Genomic DNA, 18,988 nt, shown 5'->3' on the forward strand with positions numbered 1-18,988 from the left:
ATAAAACAAAGTGGTTTTTGTCCTGTGGTCGTCAGGAAGCATTTCTTCCTCCCTTATGCTTTCCCCAGTGGCCATTATCAAATACTTCTATTTAAGGTGTCTTCATGGCACTTTTCACTAAATCATTTGGATTTTTTGCTGCTCTTGGAAGCAGGATGCTGGACTAGATGCATCAGCGGTCTGCTCTGATGTGGCATTTCTTCTGCTCCTTTGAAACTCTGCTTCTTTGCTTTGTGCTGCTTTCTTCAACTTCCTGTATTTATGTATGGCATCCGTGCTCAAGTGCTGCAAGTTAACTAACTAGAACATTTTATTTATGTAACTTTGAGATGTTTACCAGGGAATTCTAAATACTACTTTTAAGTTAAAACTAAGAAAGATCCTGTAATATGCTGTGTATCATGTTGCAGGTTGTTGTGCAAAATTCTCTGCACGCAGCAGTTTGTATATTCACTCCAAGAAACATCTTCAAGATGTGGATTCATCGAAGACCCGTTGCCCAGTGTCCAGTTGTAATAAATTGTTCACTTCCAAGCACAGTATGAAGACTCACATGGTCAAACAGCACAACTTCAGTCCAGGTATAATAGTTTAGCCTCAAAATATGGCTGGGGCAAAGGGAAGCCTAAACACTATGTATATCAGGCAAAAACAGGGGGTGAAATCCTGGCCTCATTGAAGTCAACAGCAAGACTCTGACTTCAGTGGGGCCAGGATTTTTTCTTTCTGTGTATGTATATGATATAAAATCTTCAGTGGGAGCTGTGACTAGGGCTTGACTTGTGGTTTCCAGAAGTCAGTAACATCTTGAATTAAAGCAGATCTTGCTCTTGAAGATTTTTCAATATATTCTTTCTAAACCTGATAATGAGGACTTAAAACCAAAATACTCTTAAGTCCTAACTTGTATCATGGACCACTTTGAGGGTATTTTGGAGAGTATAAGTGTATGTAGAAATTCCTGTGCTGAAAGGAACTGTGTTGTCCAGCAGTACAAACAAATAATGTTACTGTATAATTGTTTGCTGGGTATGAGATTCTTCATCACAATGGAACATTAGTAAACATTGTTAAAGTAATTTTGTCTTTCAGTGATGTGGCAAACTTAAAAATTCATCCTACTTTTATCTAGACAACTAACTGAAGCAAAATAAGACAGAGCTCAAAGTCCCACATTGGAAGCATAGTGAATAGGAAAGAGAATAATAATTGTTTCAGTGTTCTAAATATATATACACAGATGAGACACTTCTGTACAATATTTTTGGTAAGAATGGGGGGAGGATACGTTACACAGGAAACTAATACTTGATTGAAACTATACTTCTACCCCGATATAACACAAATTCGGATATAATGCAGTAAAGCAGTGCTCCAGGAGGGTGGGGCTGCGCGCTCTGGCAGATCAAAGCAAGTTTGATATAACACGGTTTCACCTATAACGTGGTAAGATTTTTTTGACTCCTGAGGACAGCGTTATATCGGGGTAGAGGTGTATTTTTCTTCTGATTGGGGGGGAGGGACAGCTCAGTGGTTTGAGCGTTGTCCTGCTAAACCCAGGATTGTGAGTTCAGTCCTTGAGGGGGCCACCTAGGGATCTGGGGTAAAAATCAGTACTTGGTCCTGCTAGTGAAGGCAGGGGGCTGGACTTGATGACCTTTCAAGGTCCCTTCCAGTTCTAAGAGATTGGTATATCTTCTATTATTATTACTATAAAGACAAATTTTTGTTTTAATAAGCTTGTTTTCCTCTCTAATTCTGGTTTAGAAAAGTGGGTTTAATTTAGGAAATATTTTTAGCCTATAATTTTAAGGATACTCTATCTTCAGACACTTGTGTGCAGTGTTTTTTCTTCCCTATTAAATTCTCATGTGTCTGCTACAAGGGTGTTGCTTATAAACCCCACAGTTTCTGAGGTCAGTAATGTTGCTTCATTTGTTTGCAGTGTATGTAAACTTAAGAGTTCTGTTGGCATCTTACCTGTTCTGGAAAAAGTATCCATATGTTCTATTAGTTATTAGTGTGTGTCTTTGGGGCTTCTGTGTATTCGCACTTTTGAGTGTTGTACCCCTTGAGCTATAGGTAGTGGCACACAACCCCCTTTTCTTCATCATTTGTCTGTTGCATGTTCAACAAGTTTAATACATGTATTATATTTCAGATCTCTTAACCCAGCTTGAAGCAACCAGTTCCCTCACGCCTAGTAGTGAACTCACCAGTCCAGGACAAAATGACCTCAGCAATATAGACCTTGTGTCCCTTTTCTCCAATGTGTCTGGTAACAATTCTGGGATTGCAACAGATATGGCTTTAGTAAACTCTGGAATTGTCACCATAGATGTTGCTTCCGTAGGCTCTACGCTTGGTGGAAACCTTTCTGTCAATAGCAATTCCCTCGGTCAAACAGTTGACCCTTTGATATTGGTGGCAAGTGATATTCCACATAGCCTGGACAGTTCTCTCTTGATGGGAACCACTGCTACAGTTTTACAGCAAAGTACTTCAAATCTGGATGATGTACAGACTGTAAATGCAGAAGCCTTGGGTTCGCTAGCATCTTTATCAGTGAAGAATTCCAGTCAAGACCTGCATGGTTTGACATCCAGCAATAATCTAACGATAGACACTACCACTTTGACCCCTTCCAGCAGCCTTGGTGGAAGCAATGGACCTGAGTTACTGACACCAACTAAAGCTGAACGAAACTTGCTTCCTAGCTCGGATGTTGTTGGTCAACAGGAAGGCAGTAAAGTGGTGACACAGTTTGTGTTCTCCAACCCTCCAGGAAGCTACAGTGCTCAGAAAGAAATGGATCTTAGCACAGTGACTTGCAGCTCATTTTTGGTATGCAGTAACTATATTCAGTTGTCCCCAGATGACTGAAGCACCTTAACTTTGAGGATACTCCATTGCTGCTTGCAACTTATGGGCAGACCTTTCATACTGATTTACCCAATTACATGGGTTTTTTTCATGAAGGATGTAGAACTCTGTATTGACTAAATATGTTGTTAGACATGGATTCAACATGGTGAAAATTCTTTAAAAGGCCTGAATTGTGAGGGTGGGGGAGGGAGGATCGTGTTCAAAGTTTAAAAAAAAAAAAAAAAGGTTCAAAATTAACCCCCCAAGGGTGAAGTGGGACTAACAAGAAAGCATAAGGAGGGGAATATACGGTATGTCCTGTGTGTATTAGTTTCAGGGAAGGGTTTGGGGATGGAAAGTAACTGAAATTGTTAGTCTTCGTTCCCATATCTATCTTTAATGCTGCTTCTGGGAAACCATTCCCTTTCCAGTACTATGTAAAGATAACTGTTTATTTTCAATATAAAATGTTTCCCTTATCACCATGACCTTATTGAAAATGCTGATAGACATGGAAGTGTATTTAACCTTAGATGCCAGATACGTGCAAGGGACCGATTATAATTTTGATTGCTACTGTTTGAAAAACTTACTCATTTTAAATCCCAATCAACCAGTGTTTGATGAATATACAGGATAATGTAGAAGATTATGAGCAATGAGTAATTCGTTAGCCTGGCTACATTAGCTTAATTTGTTGTTTCAAACGTGTATAAAACATATCTCTTGTTTGATTAGGAGAGCGGGGGATCTGCAAGGACAGACTACAGAGCCATTCAGCTAGCCAAGAAAAGAAAACAGAAAGGGAATGGGAGCAGCACAGGTGAGGAGGCATTTGCCTTGCTGAATCTAGTAACATGCAATGAAGTGGGAGTATATCTCTTTCAAATAGATAAACTTATTGTAATCAGCAACAAAGTCTGAGTGAGGTGTGCTTTTTGTAGATGATTAAGATGGTCTTCTTGCATGGAGTTTAAAATTCATTGAGAGTTTAAAAAACCCCACACTTGGGTTTTCCTTTTCTGTTAAAGGGACCCTGGTAGGTTAAAGTTATAGTTTAAACTCCCCCTTCCCTCACCCTCAATATCATTTACTTACTCTACTCAGAGGATTATCCTTAATTTATTAAAACCAAAAGAATTTTAAAAATCTAATTTGCTATTTGTGCTTTTTATCCACTCTTTGTATTTCATTTTACTCAACATGGACAATGAATGAAAACAGACTAGTCAGTTTCACCTCTAGGTCATGCACTAGCACAGTGCTGCAGCGTTAGCTTGCAAGCACAGTAGAGGAATTTATTTGATTTTTTTTTTTAAATTGAAACCTTTCTATTAACCTTCAATCTCGTGTAGCAGATTTTTATAAAACACAAACTTGGGGGGCATAGTTTACATAACTATCCCATTTGTTTTCTTCCCCTTAAACTACAGCGGAACTCATAGCCGTCTGTTGATGTGCACTGTTGTTTTGTTAGGTCAAATGTATTCCATGACTCGCTAAACTTGCCCAGAAAAAATAACGAAACAACAAGAGACAGCTATTTGAGTTGCTGCTTCCCTCAAGGGGAAAGGAACATCACACTAAACAATTTTTTCCCTTACGTTTCTTGTTGCCTCCTATCTCTGAAAATCAAGGCGACAGTTGTTTTTAGTTATGTCTCAAGGTAAGCAAAGGATTACACTTCCAAATTAAACATTATCATGTCTCTTGCTTTATAGCACTATGCATGTATGCACTTTCTCTTCTTTTAAAAAATACTGTCTTGTCTAGGAAATAGAGGACTAGCCTTCTTTTTGTCTGTTTTATGAAGTGATCTGTAATTATGGCAGCTTGTCCAAAATGCATGCTTGGTGATATCCTAGCTTGAAAGGAGACTTGATTGAATTTGCCCCTGTTCTGTAAAACAGAGCTAGAAAATTCCCAGTTTTTCTTAAACAAGATTCCTTGTGTCATGTCTAACATGTCACCTACCAGTTACTTAGTGACTGCCATTTACTTTCAGAGACAATCAGTTCCTCTTTTTGATTCCCTCCCATGCACACATTTCCCCTGCTATAGAGTAATAAAAACTTCTATATAGTATTTCAGACAAGTCTTGCATCTTAAAATGCATTAACAGAATTTAAATGGACACTCAAAAGTTGAAAGTCTTAGTTTAAAAATGTTTACCTGTTAACATTTAAAGTAAAAAAAAAAAAACCACAAACACCTGATAATTGAAAAGATCTAATGTGTATTATCCCCAAATTATGCTTTTTAATTTTCTTTTGGCATCTTATTCAGCCCAAACAATGAAGAATGTTACTTTTAATCATAGTCTTTTCTTGTTCTCCTGGGTAATGTGATGTCTATATTGAGAAATATGCAGGGAAATATTTAAATTAAAAGAAACCTTTAACTGAAATTTCAACAGAAAAAAATGAAAATATAGGCTACATAAAATTTTACAATCTCTACCTTTGAGCCTAACTACTTTAACGGTTATAGTTGGTTAATAGTAAAAGGAGACAAACTAACTAGAGGCAAGGGAGAAAAGATGTTTTCAGGTGAAATTTGACAAGTCCCAAGGAGAAACTTACCAAAGAATCAGACGTTCCAACATAATTAATAAAATAACTTTATTTCAGCAGCATCAAATTCCGGCCAGAGGAAAAGCAAAGGTGGTAAAGTGAGTCCTACCAGCTTCTCATCTACCAGTCATGGCAATCGATTGTGTGGCAACATTGTTTTGCCAAATGGAGGCCTAACAATAAGGGATCCAGCAACTGGCGCACAGTATGTGCAAATTCAGCTACTTCAAGTAAGAACACATGAATAAAACATACAGTCTGCCCAGTTCTCTAATGATTTGCCAGTTCACACAGAAGAATCTGACTGTCCTTTCAAATCAGATATAGTCTTCTCCTGTATTAATATTGTGATTGTTGCATGATACCAAGGTACTTGGTGAGTAATATATTGCTGATCTGTTTTTAAGACTGTTGCCCAAAAAGAGCATTTTTTTCTCCTCAGGGTGAGTGTCCCTTCACACACTTATTGCCAATAATAGAACTGTTTTTCCAAGCATCTTAAAAATAATTACAAAAGTAATTGGAGTGAAGAGGGGACGGTTCAAATGGTTTCCTTTGAGAGCCACTTTATGGGGGGACCTTATACCCCACCCTTAGCTGATAATGAAAAATGAATGCTGTAGTATAAATTAAAACCCTTCTGTAAATATTCCCCTTATTCATGCACATGTCGGGGGGGGAGGGGGGGGGAGGGTTAGACACAGCTAAGGTGATGAGGAGACTGAGTGTTAAGAACACAGGCAGCGTGAAGCGGCATGGCAGAAGCCTTGTAGGCAGCACTAAAAAGCCACAGGAGTAGCCATACTGGAGAGGGGCCTTGAGGAAACATTGTTCAGGAGTGAGAACAGCCCCAGGAGTGGGAGCTAGGAAGGAAAGATGCTGCCCTGCCCTGCACTATATCCAGTAATAACACATGCAAATTACATTATTCTTTGAGTGCTTGCTCATATCACTGGCAGTGAATATATGACCCTGCTAACCTGGCGCCGCCTCAGTTCCTTCTTATCGCCAGTGACGGTCATTGGAACTGCAGTGGTTTGCTATTGCAAGTGCTTCTTGTTTCTCATAGTAGTTGTAGTTTTGTAGTCTGGTAGCGTTAATTGTTGTTAGTTCTTCGAGTGATTGCTCCTATGCATTCCATTGTAGGTGTGCGCGCCGCGCGTGCACGGCTTCTCCGGAACATTTTTACCCTAGCAACTCCGGCGGGCCGGCTGGCGCCCCCTGGAGTGGCGCCGCCATGGCGCTGGTTATATACCCCAGCCGGCCCGTCCGCTCCTCAGTTCCTTCTTACCGCCCGTGACGGCCAGTTGGAACACTGGAGTGCTCCCTTACCTCCACAGCCCTAGCGTTTCTCCATCTCTTACTGTATATAGTTCGTTAGTTAGTTTGATAGTTGTACAGTTTTATAGTTAGATAGGTAAAGTATTGTAAATAGGGAATTAGAGGGGTTAGCCCCTCTTCTTCCGCACCCGGTGTGGGCTTATGCCCGGGGCACCGGGATTCAAGCCCTGCGCGGCTTGCCAGCGGCACATGCCGGTGAGTGACCCGCACGACTCGTGCCTTCGCTGCCTTGGGGAGGCGCACAGAACAGATAAGTGCCCGATCTGCGTGGCCTTCAAACCCCGGACGAGAAAGGAGCGGGACTCGCGCCTTAAACAGTTGCTAATGGAGGCTTCGCTCCAGCCTCCGGCACCAACTCCATCGGCGCCGAAGCCCTCCTCGGCGGGCAGCGCACCGGCAGCACCGAGCCACTCCAGGGCCGAGCCTCCTCGACACCCGGCACCGAAGTCCCGGCACCGCTCCCTCTCCCCAGGAATGAAGCACAAGGTGCCGAAGGCGGTCTCTTCTAAACATCCGCAGAGACCGCTAGCCCAGCCGCCTCCGACACAAGCGGTACAGGCTGAGGCAGTGCACAGGCAGTGCACGGCGCCGTCGACTCCGGCGCCACAAGGGCCGTCGAGTCCGGCACTACCCAGCTCCCCGGTACCCACCGAGGTAGAGCTGCGGATCCCGTCCACGCCGGAGGCGTTTGCGACGGCGAGGGAGCTAATCGAGCTCGCGGAAGCTCCAAGCCCCCGGCACCGCCGGTGCGGGCACCCAAGTCAGTGGGCAAACCGATGATGATGCGGCCTCCTTCCTCTGACAAGCGAGACGGACGCTCCAGGATTCGGTCTCGATCCCGGTCCCACTCTCGGAGGCGGTCCCGATCCAGAGGTCGATCAACATCGCGACGCCGCTCCCCGTCCCGGCACCGGTCGCAGTCCCGGCACCGCTCGCATTCGCGGCACCGGTCGTACTCCCGGCAACGGTCCCAGTCACCGAGTCACCGGCACCGCAAGAGGTCCGGCTCCAGTGACCGCTTTCGGCACCAAGACTCCCGGAGCTGCTCCCGACGCCGCCGTCGAGGTCGAGCTCCCGGCGCCGCCGGTCGAGCTCCCGGTGCCGCGCCGCACGCAGGTCCCGCTCTCCGCTTAGGTCACGTGATGACCGCCACCGACCTTCAACGCCTGCTAGGCACCTGACGCAGGTTTCGGTTGGGCATTCAGGAACCGCCTCAGCTCCTCCCTGGCCCTCGCATGAACCCTCCATCACTTCCCCTGAGGGCAGCGCAGTGGACTTCAGGGCAGCGTCTCAAGGACGAGACCTTGGACCCCAACACTGGGGATATTGGGTTCCCTGGGCCCAACACGAGCAAGGGCCTCCCCTGCCGCTGAGGCAGGCACCTACGGGGCGCTCAGCGCCGGAGGCCACGGTTAGCAGGCCCCCCCCCCCGTCTCCACAGGAACAGGCTAACTCGCCACCGCCCGGCACCGGGGCCGGAGTCCGTGGCTCCTGACCGCCCAGGAGCGGACCAGGCATCCGAGGAGGTGCTGCCGGGCCGCTCCTTGTCCTCCTCACCTGACGAGGCGGTGGCGGGGGCATCAACATCTGAACCCCCGCCTATTGACCTGAAGGCGCATCAGGACCTTCTCCGCCGTGTGGCAAAGGCCATGAACCTGCCCGTTGAGGAGGTCACAGAGGACGATAACCCTATAACGCATGTTGTGGGTTCGGACGCCCCAGTGCGAGTAGCATTACCCTTTATCCGCACTATTCAGCGGAACAATACAACAATCTGGCAGTCGCCCTCCTCAGTCCCCCCCACGGCGCGAGGGGTGGAAAGAAAATACTCTGTCCCGCCCAAGGGGTACGAGTACTTCTATGTGCACCCCTCCCCGGACTCTCTAGTGGTCCAATCGGTAAATGACCGGGAGAGGCATGGCCAGCCGGCCGCTGCTCCAAAATCAAAGGAGTCGCGGCGCATGGACCTGTTGGGGCGAAAAATCTATTCAGCGGCTGGCCTTCAGCTCCGCATAGCGAACCAGATGGCGCTCCTGTCCCGGTACACTTTCAACATCTTAGGGTGCCTGGGAAAATTTTCGGAGCTGACCCCGCAAGACTCCCGCCGGGAATTCTCGGCACTCCTGGACGAGGGCAGGACGGCCTCCAGGACCCTAATACGGGCAGCCTTGGACTCCGCTGATTCAGGAGCCAGAACTATGGCGTCTGGAATAACCATGTGGCGCATTGCCTGGCTGCAATCCTCCACCTTGCCGCCGGAGGTACAATACACCCTCCAGGACCTCCCCTTTGAGACACAGGGTCTCTTCTCAGAAAAGACAGACACGAGAATTCAGACCCTGAAGGATGGGAGGGTTGCTATTCGTACTTTGGGCATGCACACGCCGGCCACCCAGAGATGATCGTTCCGGCAACAGCCCTACCGACCCTTCCCCCAGGCCAGGTCTCGGCCATTTAATAATCGCCGAGCGGCCCCCTTCCGCCGCAGACCATCGGGGGGTCGGCGTAACCAGGCCCAGAGCTCCTCCAAGGCTCCTCAAGGCCCAAAACCGGCCTTTTGATGGGACGCCCGAGGACGGCTCACCACTCTCCCCCCCGGATCCATCCCTATTGTTTTCAAGTCGCCTTTCCCGCTTCCTCCAGGCGTGGTGTTCCATAACATCGGACAGCTGGGTCCTCAACACCGTCCAGCACGGCTACCGCCTGCAGTTTATTTCGCCCCCTCCCTCCCACCCACCTTCCCCGTCCCTCTTCAGGGACCCCTCTCGCGAGCAAGTCCTCTTACAAGAGGTCCAGACTCTGTTGAGCGTGGGTGCTATAGAGGAGGTGCCTCGCAGCAGGCGGGGCAGGGGATTCTATTCCAGATACTTTCTCATCCCCAAGGCGAAAGGAGGTCTTCGTCCCATCTTGGACCTCCGGGAGCTCAACAGACACCTGTGCAAGCTCAAGTTTCGTATGGTGACCCTGGGGACCATCATCCCTTCCTTGGATCCGGGAGACTGGTTTGCCGCCCTCGACATGAAGGATGCATACTTTCATGTGACAATTTACCCCCACCCCCCCAGACGCTACCTGCGCTTCTTGGTCAACGAAGCTCACTACCAGTTTGCGGTTCTGCCCTTCGGCCTCTCCACCGCACCGAGGGTGTTCACCAAGTGTATGGCAGTCGTGGCCGCAGCCCTCCGCCGTCGTCGGATACTTGTATACCCGTATCTCGACGACTGGCTGATTCGTGGTCGCTCCCAAGAGCTGGTAGCGGCTCAGGTGACCGAGATTCTGCATCTGTTCCGCTCTCTAGGCCTGCTTATCAATACCGAGAAGTCCAGCCTAACTCCAGCACAAAGAGTGGAGTTCATAGGAGCGGTGCTCGACTCCAATTTAGCCAGGGCCTGCCTCCCTCGTCTTCGGCACGAGACGATGGTCTCGCTCATACGGGCCCTGCAGGCCTTCCCTTCAACGACGGTGCGATCCTGCCTGCGCCTGCTGGGGCACATGGCGGCGTGCACGTTCGTGACCGCGAACGCAAGGCTGCGGCTTCGCCCGTTCCAGATGTGGCTGTCATCGGTGTACCGCCCCCACCGCGACAGCATAGACATGGTGGTTACGGTTACGAAGCCCACTCTCCAGTCGCTCACCTGGTGGCTGGATCCGGAGGTTGTCTGTGCAGGGGTTCCGTTCCGCCCTCCTCGCCCGTCGGTCACCCTGACCACAGACGCCTCGGCACTCGGCTGGGGTGCTCACATAGGCGACCTGCACACCCAGGGTCTCTGGTCGGCCCAGGAGCTCTCCCTCCACATCAACGTCCGGGAGTTGAGAGCGATCCGCTTGGCGTGTCTCGCCTTTCGGACCCACCTGTAGGACCACTCTGTAGCGGTGTACACGGACAACACTACAGCAATGTTTTACGTAAACAAGCAGGGCGGAGCCCGATCCTCCCCGCTCTGCAGAGAAGCGATGCTCCTCTGGGACCTTTGCGTTACCCACTCGATTCGCCTCGAAGCGTTTTTTCTGCCGGGGGTGCAGAACACGTTGGCAGACCATCTCAGCAGGTCGTTCGCCTCCCACGAGTGGTCCCTTCGCCCGGATGTGGCTTATACAATCTTCCAGAGGTGGGGGTTTCCCCAGATAGACCTATTCGCCTCCAGTGTCAACAGGAAGTGCACCAGGTTCTGCTCGTACCAGGGTCGAGCTCCGGGCTCCCTCTCGGATGCGTTCCTCCTGACGTGGACAGGCCCCCTCCTCTACGCGTTTCCCCCGTTTCCACTCGTACACCGAGTGTTACTCAAGCTTCGGAGGGACAGGGCCCGCGTAATACTCGTCGCTCCGGCCTGGCTGAGACAGCACTGGTACACCCTGCTGCTCGAACTGTCAGTTCGGGATCCCATTCCCCTTCCGTTATGGCCGGACCTCATCACTCAGGACCTCGGCAGGCTTTGTCACCCGAACCTGCAGTCGCTGCATCTTACAGCTTGGTTCCTGAGTGGTTGACCGACGCAGAGAGGGGTTGTTCGTCGGCGGTGCAACAAGTCCTGCTCGAAAGTAGAAAGCCTTCGACGCGCTCTACCTACCTCGCGAAGTGGAAACGCTTCGCGCTCTGGTGCGACCAGCGAGGTCTTAACCCATTTTTGGTCCCTATCTCGACCATCCTCGACTACCTCTGGTACCTGAAAGGTCAAGATCTTGCGATCTCTTCCCTGAAGGTGCACCTGGCGGCTCTGTCGGCCTTTCGGCCCGCCATCGGAGGTCGGTCTGTCTTCTCTCACCCGATGGTTGCCCGCTTCCTTAAAGGTCTAGACCGTCTGTACCCGCCGGTACGTCCTCCTGCCCCGACCTGGGATTTGAACCTGGTTCTGGCCCAGATGATGGGACCGCCCTTCGAGCCCCTGGCCATGTGCTCTCTGCTTTATCTCACCTGGAAGACGGCCTTCCTCGTGGCAATTACATCCGCCAGACGAGTCTCGGAACTCCGCGCCCTGACGGCCGGGCCCCCGTGTACCGTCTTCCATGCAGATAAGGTGCAGCTTCGACCGCACCCGGCCTTCCTCCCCAAGGTGGTGTCGGCCTTCCACCTCAACCAAGAGATCTTCCTCCCGGTCTTCTTCCCGAAGCCGCATGCCTCACCTCGTGAGCAGCAGCTCCACACCCTGGACGTCCGCAGGGCCCTCGCTTTCTACATCGACCGGACGAAGCCCTTCCGGCGTTCGACCCAGCTGTTTGTGGCAATCGCCGATCGCATGAAAGGCGAGCCAGTATCCTCGCAGCGGATTTCATCCTGGGTGACGTCATGTATACGAACGTGCTACGAGCTTGCTCGCGTCCCCCCATGCCGCCTCACCGCTCATTCCACCAGAGCGCACGCTTCTTCGGCCGCCTTCCTGGCCCATGTCCCCATCCAGGACATCTGTAGGGCGGCCACCTGGTCTTCGGTACACACCTTCGCTTCCCACTACGCGTTGGTGCAACAGTCTCGAGACGATGCAGCCTTTGGCTCAGCGGTCCTACACTCGGCCACGTCTCACTCCGACCCCACCGCCTAGGTAAGGCTTGGGAATCACCTACATTGGAATGCATAGGAGCAATCACTCGAAGAAGAAAAGACGGTTACTCACCGTAGTAACTGTTGTTCTTCGAGATGTGTTGCTCCTATCCATTCCAGACCCGCCCTCCTTCCCCACTGTCGGAGTAGCAGGCAAGAAGGAACTGAGGAGCGGACGGGCCGGCTGGGGTATATAACCAGCGCCATGGCGGCGCCACTCCAGGGGGCGCCAGCCGGCCCGCCGGAGTTGCTAGGGTAAAAATGTTCCAGAGAAGCCGTGCACGCGCGGCGCGCACACCTACATTGGAATGGATAGGAGCAACACATCTCGAAGAACAACAGTTACTACGGTGAGTAACCGTCTTTTATAGTAATTGGGGTAGGAGTGGGAGTTCTCCCCCTCCCCCCCAACTTTCCTGTTCCCCATGAGGCTCAGGGCATGCCTCAATCCCAAGGTTAAACCCTGCAGATCCTGCTATAAGCCCATGACCATGAGCGACCCCCACAACACTTGTCTTGTGTGTCTGGGGAGGCACACGAAACTGACCGGTGCAAGATCTGTAAAGGGTTTCATTCCAGGACGAAAAAGGAGCGAGACTGTCACCTGAAGCAGCTCCTGATGGGGGCAGCTCTTCGTCCCCAGCCAGCTTTGGCCTGGTAAGATCCGGCGCTGAGCTCCTCCATGCGGAGTGCACAGGCCTCCATCCACGAAGTGTTGCCAAGGAAGGACTCTGGGCATAGAGACCCTTGGCACTGGCACTCCCTGGCACCGAGGCTGGTGGAGGCAGCGCGACACTGCTCCCATTCCCCGGTACCACAGAAGCGGTGCTGCAAGCAGGACAGGGGTTGATCTCTGGCGCTGAGGACAGCTGCCTTTGAAAGCGCCACTGGTGTGCTTCCTGGGGAGGAGCACCCAGCGACGACAGCCGAGGAGACGGCACCGACAACTTCGGCCCTGCAAGGCGGGACGTCAGGTCTGGTGCTCGTGGACTCTCTGGGCCAGGTGATGGAGGACATCGAGTTGCCATCCACCCTGGGACATCTGCGAGGGACTTAAGCACCATGATGGCGTCACAGTCCCCAGCCAGTCAGGAGAAGCCTCTGGTACTGCAGCGCGTGACACTGTCTCAAGGCAAGCTCATGATGTTGATGCAATCAGCTGAATTTCTATGGCTTCGCTCTGACTTGCAGCACCAGTCCCCGGCAGGTCCTGCTCCCAGCACCGCTCGTGGCACCACTCGACTTCTCACTGGCACTCCACCTCACGGCACCGCTCCCCAGATTCCTGGCACCAATCACAGGAACAGCTCCGATCAGCACTGCCCTGGCCTTCGCGTTCCAGGTCTTTGTCTTCGGCGGAGACACAAATTGGACTGTAGGCATCGGGATGTGGGTGCAGGGCTATGGCAAGTGCAGTGGCCATTCTGGACCCCGTGGGCATACCACCAGGCCCAGGGCACCCTCTCCAAGGGCTCTCACTCAGTGGTGTCAGAGCCACAGTTACCTGCAGCATCAATGAGTTGCCCCACCCCTAGAGGTTCTGAGGTGACCTCAGTACAGACCACCCCACCACCTCTGGAGCCTGCTCCCACCACCAGCATGGACCCTGGGGCAGTTAGTGGAGAAGGAGAGGCTGTGCAGGATGTCCCCAGGGACCTGGAGGGCCACGAGAACCCTGTACCCCCCACTGGCATCATTGTTGTCCTCCCTGGAGGACGCGGTGGTGGAGACCTCCGCCTCAGGACTGCACCGTATAGACAGTCACACCCACCAGGACCTGCTGCACAGGGTAGTGTGTAACATGGGCCTGCAGGCTGAGGAGGTGGTGGAGCTGGAGGACCGGAGGGTGGGCATCCTGGCCCCAGAAGGTCCATCGAGGGTGGCTCTGCCCCTCCTCAAAACTGTACAGACCAACACAGCCCCAGTGGCAGACCCCTGCCTCCATTCCTCTGCCTGCAAAGGGAGTCAAGAGGAAGTATTTTGTCCCCGTTAAGGGGTATGAATATCTTGACATACACCTGTAGCTCTGCTTGTTGGTGGTGGCTGCAGTAAACGAACACGAGACACAGGCAGTAGGGTCCTACCCCGAAATCCAAGGACTCTAAGCAGCTAGACCTGTTCGGCCAAAAGGTCTACTCGACCGGGGGACTCCGACTCCGAATTGCCAACCACCAGGCAATCCTGAGCAGATACAACTTCAATTCCTGGAACTCCATGGTAAAGTTCAAAGAGCTAGTGCCGTGAAGTCCAGTGAGGAGTTCAGAACTATTGCTGAATAGGTCAAGGCAGTGGCACGGACCTCTTTACACCCTTCACTGGATGCTGCATACTTGGCAGCACATACCTTGTCCTCTGGGATTGCCATAAGGCAAAGCTCCAGGCCTCGGGGCTCCCACCTGAGGTGCAACATACCCTGCAGGACCTGCCATTTGATGGGGTGGGCCTGTTTTATGGAGCAAACTGACTCCAGTCTGCATAACCTTAAAGATTCTGGGGCTACACTGAAATCTCTGAGGTGCGTATCCTGGCCACCCAGAGAAAGCACTTTAAGCCGCAGCCTGTATAGCATCCCTATCCTCGATGTCCTAGGCAGGACTTCTCTAGGAAACATGGCAGGAACAGCAGGCATAAGCCTTCCCAGCCCCTGTCCAACCAGGGCCAGGCGGGCGCTGCTTCAGGTTCTAAGAACGCCTTTTGAAGGTACACCCAGGGACGACGTACCAGCTGATGGACTGGATCTTCAGCCCTGTTTCCTGAACTGTCTATCCCACTTCTACCATGCTTGGTCACAAATAACATCAGATCGCTGGGTCCTTCACACAGTAGAAGTGGGATATTCTGCCTGCCCCCACTCCCTTCCCCATCCCTCTTCAGGGACCCTTCTCTCAAGCATCTCGTGCAGGAGGTCCATATGCTCCTCGCCGCAGGGGCAGTGGAGGAGGTTCCTCAGGAGCTTTGGGGCAAGGGATTCTACTCCCACTATTTCTTAATCCCCAAAGCAAAGGGAGGCCTCAGACCCGTCCTCGACCTGTGAGACCTCAGTTGCTTCATGAAAAAGCTGAAGTTTCACTTGGTGTCTCTGAACACAATTATCCCTTCTCTGGATCTGGGAGACTGGTATGCCGCCCTTGACCTCAAGGATGTGTACTTCCACATATTGATACAACCTGCCCACAGACACTTCCTAAGGTTTGTGGTCTGTCACAAACATTACCAATTTACAGCCCTCCCATTCAACCTGTCCACGGCCCCCGAGGGATTATCAACTGCATGTCATGGCCACCCTCCTCCATCGGAGGCAGGTACAGGTGTATCCTTACCTGAACAACTGGCTGCTCTGGGGGACGCTCCAGGGACCAGGTGGACGCAAATGTCCGTTTTGTGAGATCCACCTTTGATAGGCTGGGTCTTTTCCTCAATGAGAGCAAGTTGACCCTGGTACCAACTCAAAGGACCGAGTTTATCGGGGCAGTGTTGGACTCGAACCAGGCCAGAACATTCCTGCCAGAGGCTTGCTTCCAAGCAATGACAGACGTCATACAAGTCCTCAGACAGTATCCCACCACCGCAGCAAGGGGCTGCCCGAGGTTACTTGGTCACACGGAGTCTTGCACATATGTGGTACAGCACACCAAAATGCAACTCAGGCTGACACGAGCCAAGCATGGAGAGGTCTATCGCCTGGCGCATGACAGTCTGGACTCTGGTCACCCTCCCGGTGCAGGTCCTCAAGTCCCTCTGTTGGTGGCTCAACCTGCAGACAGTGTGCAAGGGAGTCCCCTTCCACAAACCCCAGCCCTCTCTGTCCCTGGTAACGGAAGCGTCGGTGCTGGGTTGGGGCGTGCACCTGGGAAACCTTCAGATGCAGAGCCTGTAGTCCCAAGACGAACACTCACTCCACAGCAGCATCAAGGAGCTGAAAGCAGTCCGACGAGCATGCCAAACCTTCCAAGCTCATCTGCAGGGACAGTGTGTGGGAGTCATGACAGACGACACAATTGCGATGTTTTACATAAACAAGCAGGGTGGAGCCCATTCCTCTCCACTGTGTCGGGAAGGCCTCCAGTTATGGTAGTTCTGCATAGCCCACTCCGTTCACCTGGAAGCGTCTTACCTCTCAGGTTCCCAGAACGAGCTGGTGGAGTACCTCAGCAGATCCTTCCACAACCACGAGTGGCCTATCCGTCCAGACAGACATGATGCACTATTTTCCAGAGGTGGAGAGCTCCCCAAATCGACCTCTTTGCCATGTGAGGTAACAGAAAATGGCCATGATTCTGCTCTTTCCAGAACCACAACCTGGGTTCTCTCTGAAGCATTTCTCCTCCCCTGGATGGATCATCTGCTGTATGCATTTCCCCCATTCCCACTCATGCACAAGGTCCTGCTCAAAGTCTGCAGAGACAAGGCAGAGGTCATACTGGTGGCGCCGGTGTGGCCTCGTCAATACTGGTACACCATGCTGCTGGAGCTGTCGGTGGATGCCCCGATCACATTGCCTCTGGTCCCAGACCTGATTACCCAGGACCACGGTCGCCTTCACCACCCCGATCTTCAGTCCCTTCACTTCATGGCTAAACCCAATGGACCTCATGTGCTCCGAGCAGGTTAGGGAGGTCTTGCTTGGTAGCAGGAAACCATCCACCAGGGCCACCTACCTGGCCAAGTGGAAAAGGTTCGCAACCTCGTGCGCTCAGAGCCGGACACCCCACTCTGCAGGTGCCCATACCGCTTATCCTCAAATACCTACTGCACTTGAAACAGCAGAGTCTGGCAGCATTATCCATCAAGGTGCACGTGGCAGCTATCTCCGCATTCCATCCGGGAGCAGCTGGGTGCTCCGTCTTTGCCAACCCCATGGTTGGCTGTTTCCTCAAGGACCTGGTGCAACTGTACCCACAGGTTAGACAGGAGATCACGCCGTTACTTTTAATGTAACTTTTATGTGCGACTTCCCAGAGCTTTTTTTTAAAAAGCAGACTGAAAAACCAGATTCCATCATGTGTCCTAGTGACGCTGGTCATCAGCAGCACTGTTGGTGCCTTTAGATCCACGCCACAGACCTCTACCACTTGAAATAACAAATTGATAGCAGTAGTAGGTTGTAATCAGCTGCATGGATCAGCACTGGGTGGGATGAGGCACCTTGCCTGAGGGAATCACATATATTTGCTAGCAGCAGACTAATGGTGAGACTTGGAAGTCTTGGATTCCATTCCAGCCTCTGAAGGGGAGTGTTCTCTAGTGGGCATAGAGCCTTCTGGTAGGTTCTCCCAAGCTTGACCCCTTTTGCCCCTTCCCCTCTAAACTGTTTCTGTCCCAGTCCCATTCTTCTCACCTATTCAGTCCCAGTTCCTCTTTCTCAGCTTCTTGTCTGATCTCTCTCTCTCTCTTTCCTGCCCCCCCCTCCCCTTCTCTGGCCTCTAGTCACAATGGCTATTAGCCAAGATGGGCAGGGATGCTGTGCCTAGCCTCTATTTGCCAGAAGCTGGGAATGGGTGATGGGATGGATGGATCGTTCCCTCTGGGGCTCCTGGGATTGGCCACTGTCGGAAGACAGGATACGGAGCTAGATAGACGTTTGATCTGACCCAGAATGATCATTCTTATGTTAATGTTCCTTGTTCCAGTCTCTGCGCAGCCAGTCCCAATTCTCCCCTGAACCTCCCCCCCCCCGCCCCACAGGGCAGGGTCTTGTCTCATCTGCATGCAACTTAAGTGGTTTTCTCCTCCATGCTGCTAGTGCATCAGCAGAGAGGGCATTGAAAGCTGAGAAGAGACATGAATTCAGCCTAGAGCAGCTAGAACTACAGTTGCAGGGAAGACCCTGTTCATCAGCTTGCAGGGCTGGAGGATGCTTACTGTGGATGGAGTCCTCGCAGAATAAAAATGTGAATCTCTAGCAAGTCTCTACTGAGCATATGTGAACTGAGAGTCTTAAAAGGTCAAATCTGGACAGATTTTTATAGGAACAGCAAAAGTCACATGACGGATGCACAAGGCCCCTCCTTTGCCTAACGTAAGCAACCTGCTCCTAAGCTCAGGGGCATTAGAGCTCTTCAAAGCAAAGGTTGCCAACATTTTTTAACATGGGCAAAGCAAAGTATTTCCCCCTGGTCTCATTTTTGGAAACAACCAACCCCTTCTGGCTGAAATTCCCCCCCCCCCCCCAAATCAATATGGAAAATTTCAGCCCAAATAGTTAAAGTCTGGCAGTTATAAGCAATTGAAAAGACAGGGTCTTTTAACAGGCAGTGTCAGACATGCTTCCACCTCGCATGCTAATATCTCACCGGGGAGCAGTAAGCTGTTGGCCAGACCTGGAGGTGTTTGGTTTCTAGGAGGCAGAGTGAGGATCTGTTCAGCTCACCTACTCTTAGTATGGGGTGAGCCACATGCAGAGCTCTTCTTCTTTTCCCCCTTCATATGGGGTGCCCCAGGACTACCACTTTGGCAGCACAATGGCCTTGGAGTGAACACATAGTTTTAGTAAAAGCAGCAAAGAATCCTGTGGCACCTTATAGACTAATAGACGTTTTGGAGCATGAGCTTTCGTATTCACCCACGAAAGCTCATGCTTCAAAACGTCTGTTAGTCTATAAGGTGCCACAGGATTCTTTGCTGCTTTTACAGATCCAGACTAACGGCTACCCCTCTGATAGTTTTAGTAGTA

General features: G+C 51.1%; 1 protein-coding gene across 2 annotated transcripts in view; it reads left to right on the forward strand.

Moving 5' to 3' along the window:
• Positions 1 to 18,988, forward strand: part of ZXDC (ZXD family zinc finger C) — a 36,404-nt gene that overhangs the window by 5,297 nt on the left and 12,119 nt on the right. Inside the window, exons 5-8 of one of the 2 annotated variants that reach the window (XM_045024219.1) lie at positions 411 to 581; positions 2,162 to 2,844; positions 3,604 to 3,688; positions 5,496 to 5,668. In XM_045024219.1, the coding sequence (XP_044880154.1) occupies positions 411 to 581; positions 2,162 to 2,844; positions 3,604 to 3,688; positions 5,496 to 5,668 (1,112 nt within the window). The remainder of the gene's footprint in view (positions 1 to 410; positions 582 to 2,161; positions 2,845 to 3,603; positions 3,689 to 5,495; positions 5,669 to 18,988) is intronic. The other variant, XM_045024220.1, reaches the window with a different exon arrangement.

Source organism: Mauremys mutica, chromosome 7 (assembly GCF_020497125.1).
Source record: "Mauremys mutica isolate MM-2020 ecotype Southern chromosome 7, ASM2049712v1, whole genome shotgun sequence".
Taxonomy (NCBI): Eukaryota; Metazoa; Chordata; order Testudines; family Geoemydidae; genus Mauremys; species Mauremys mutica.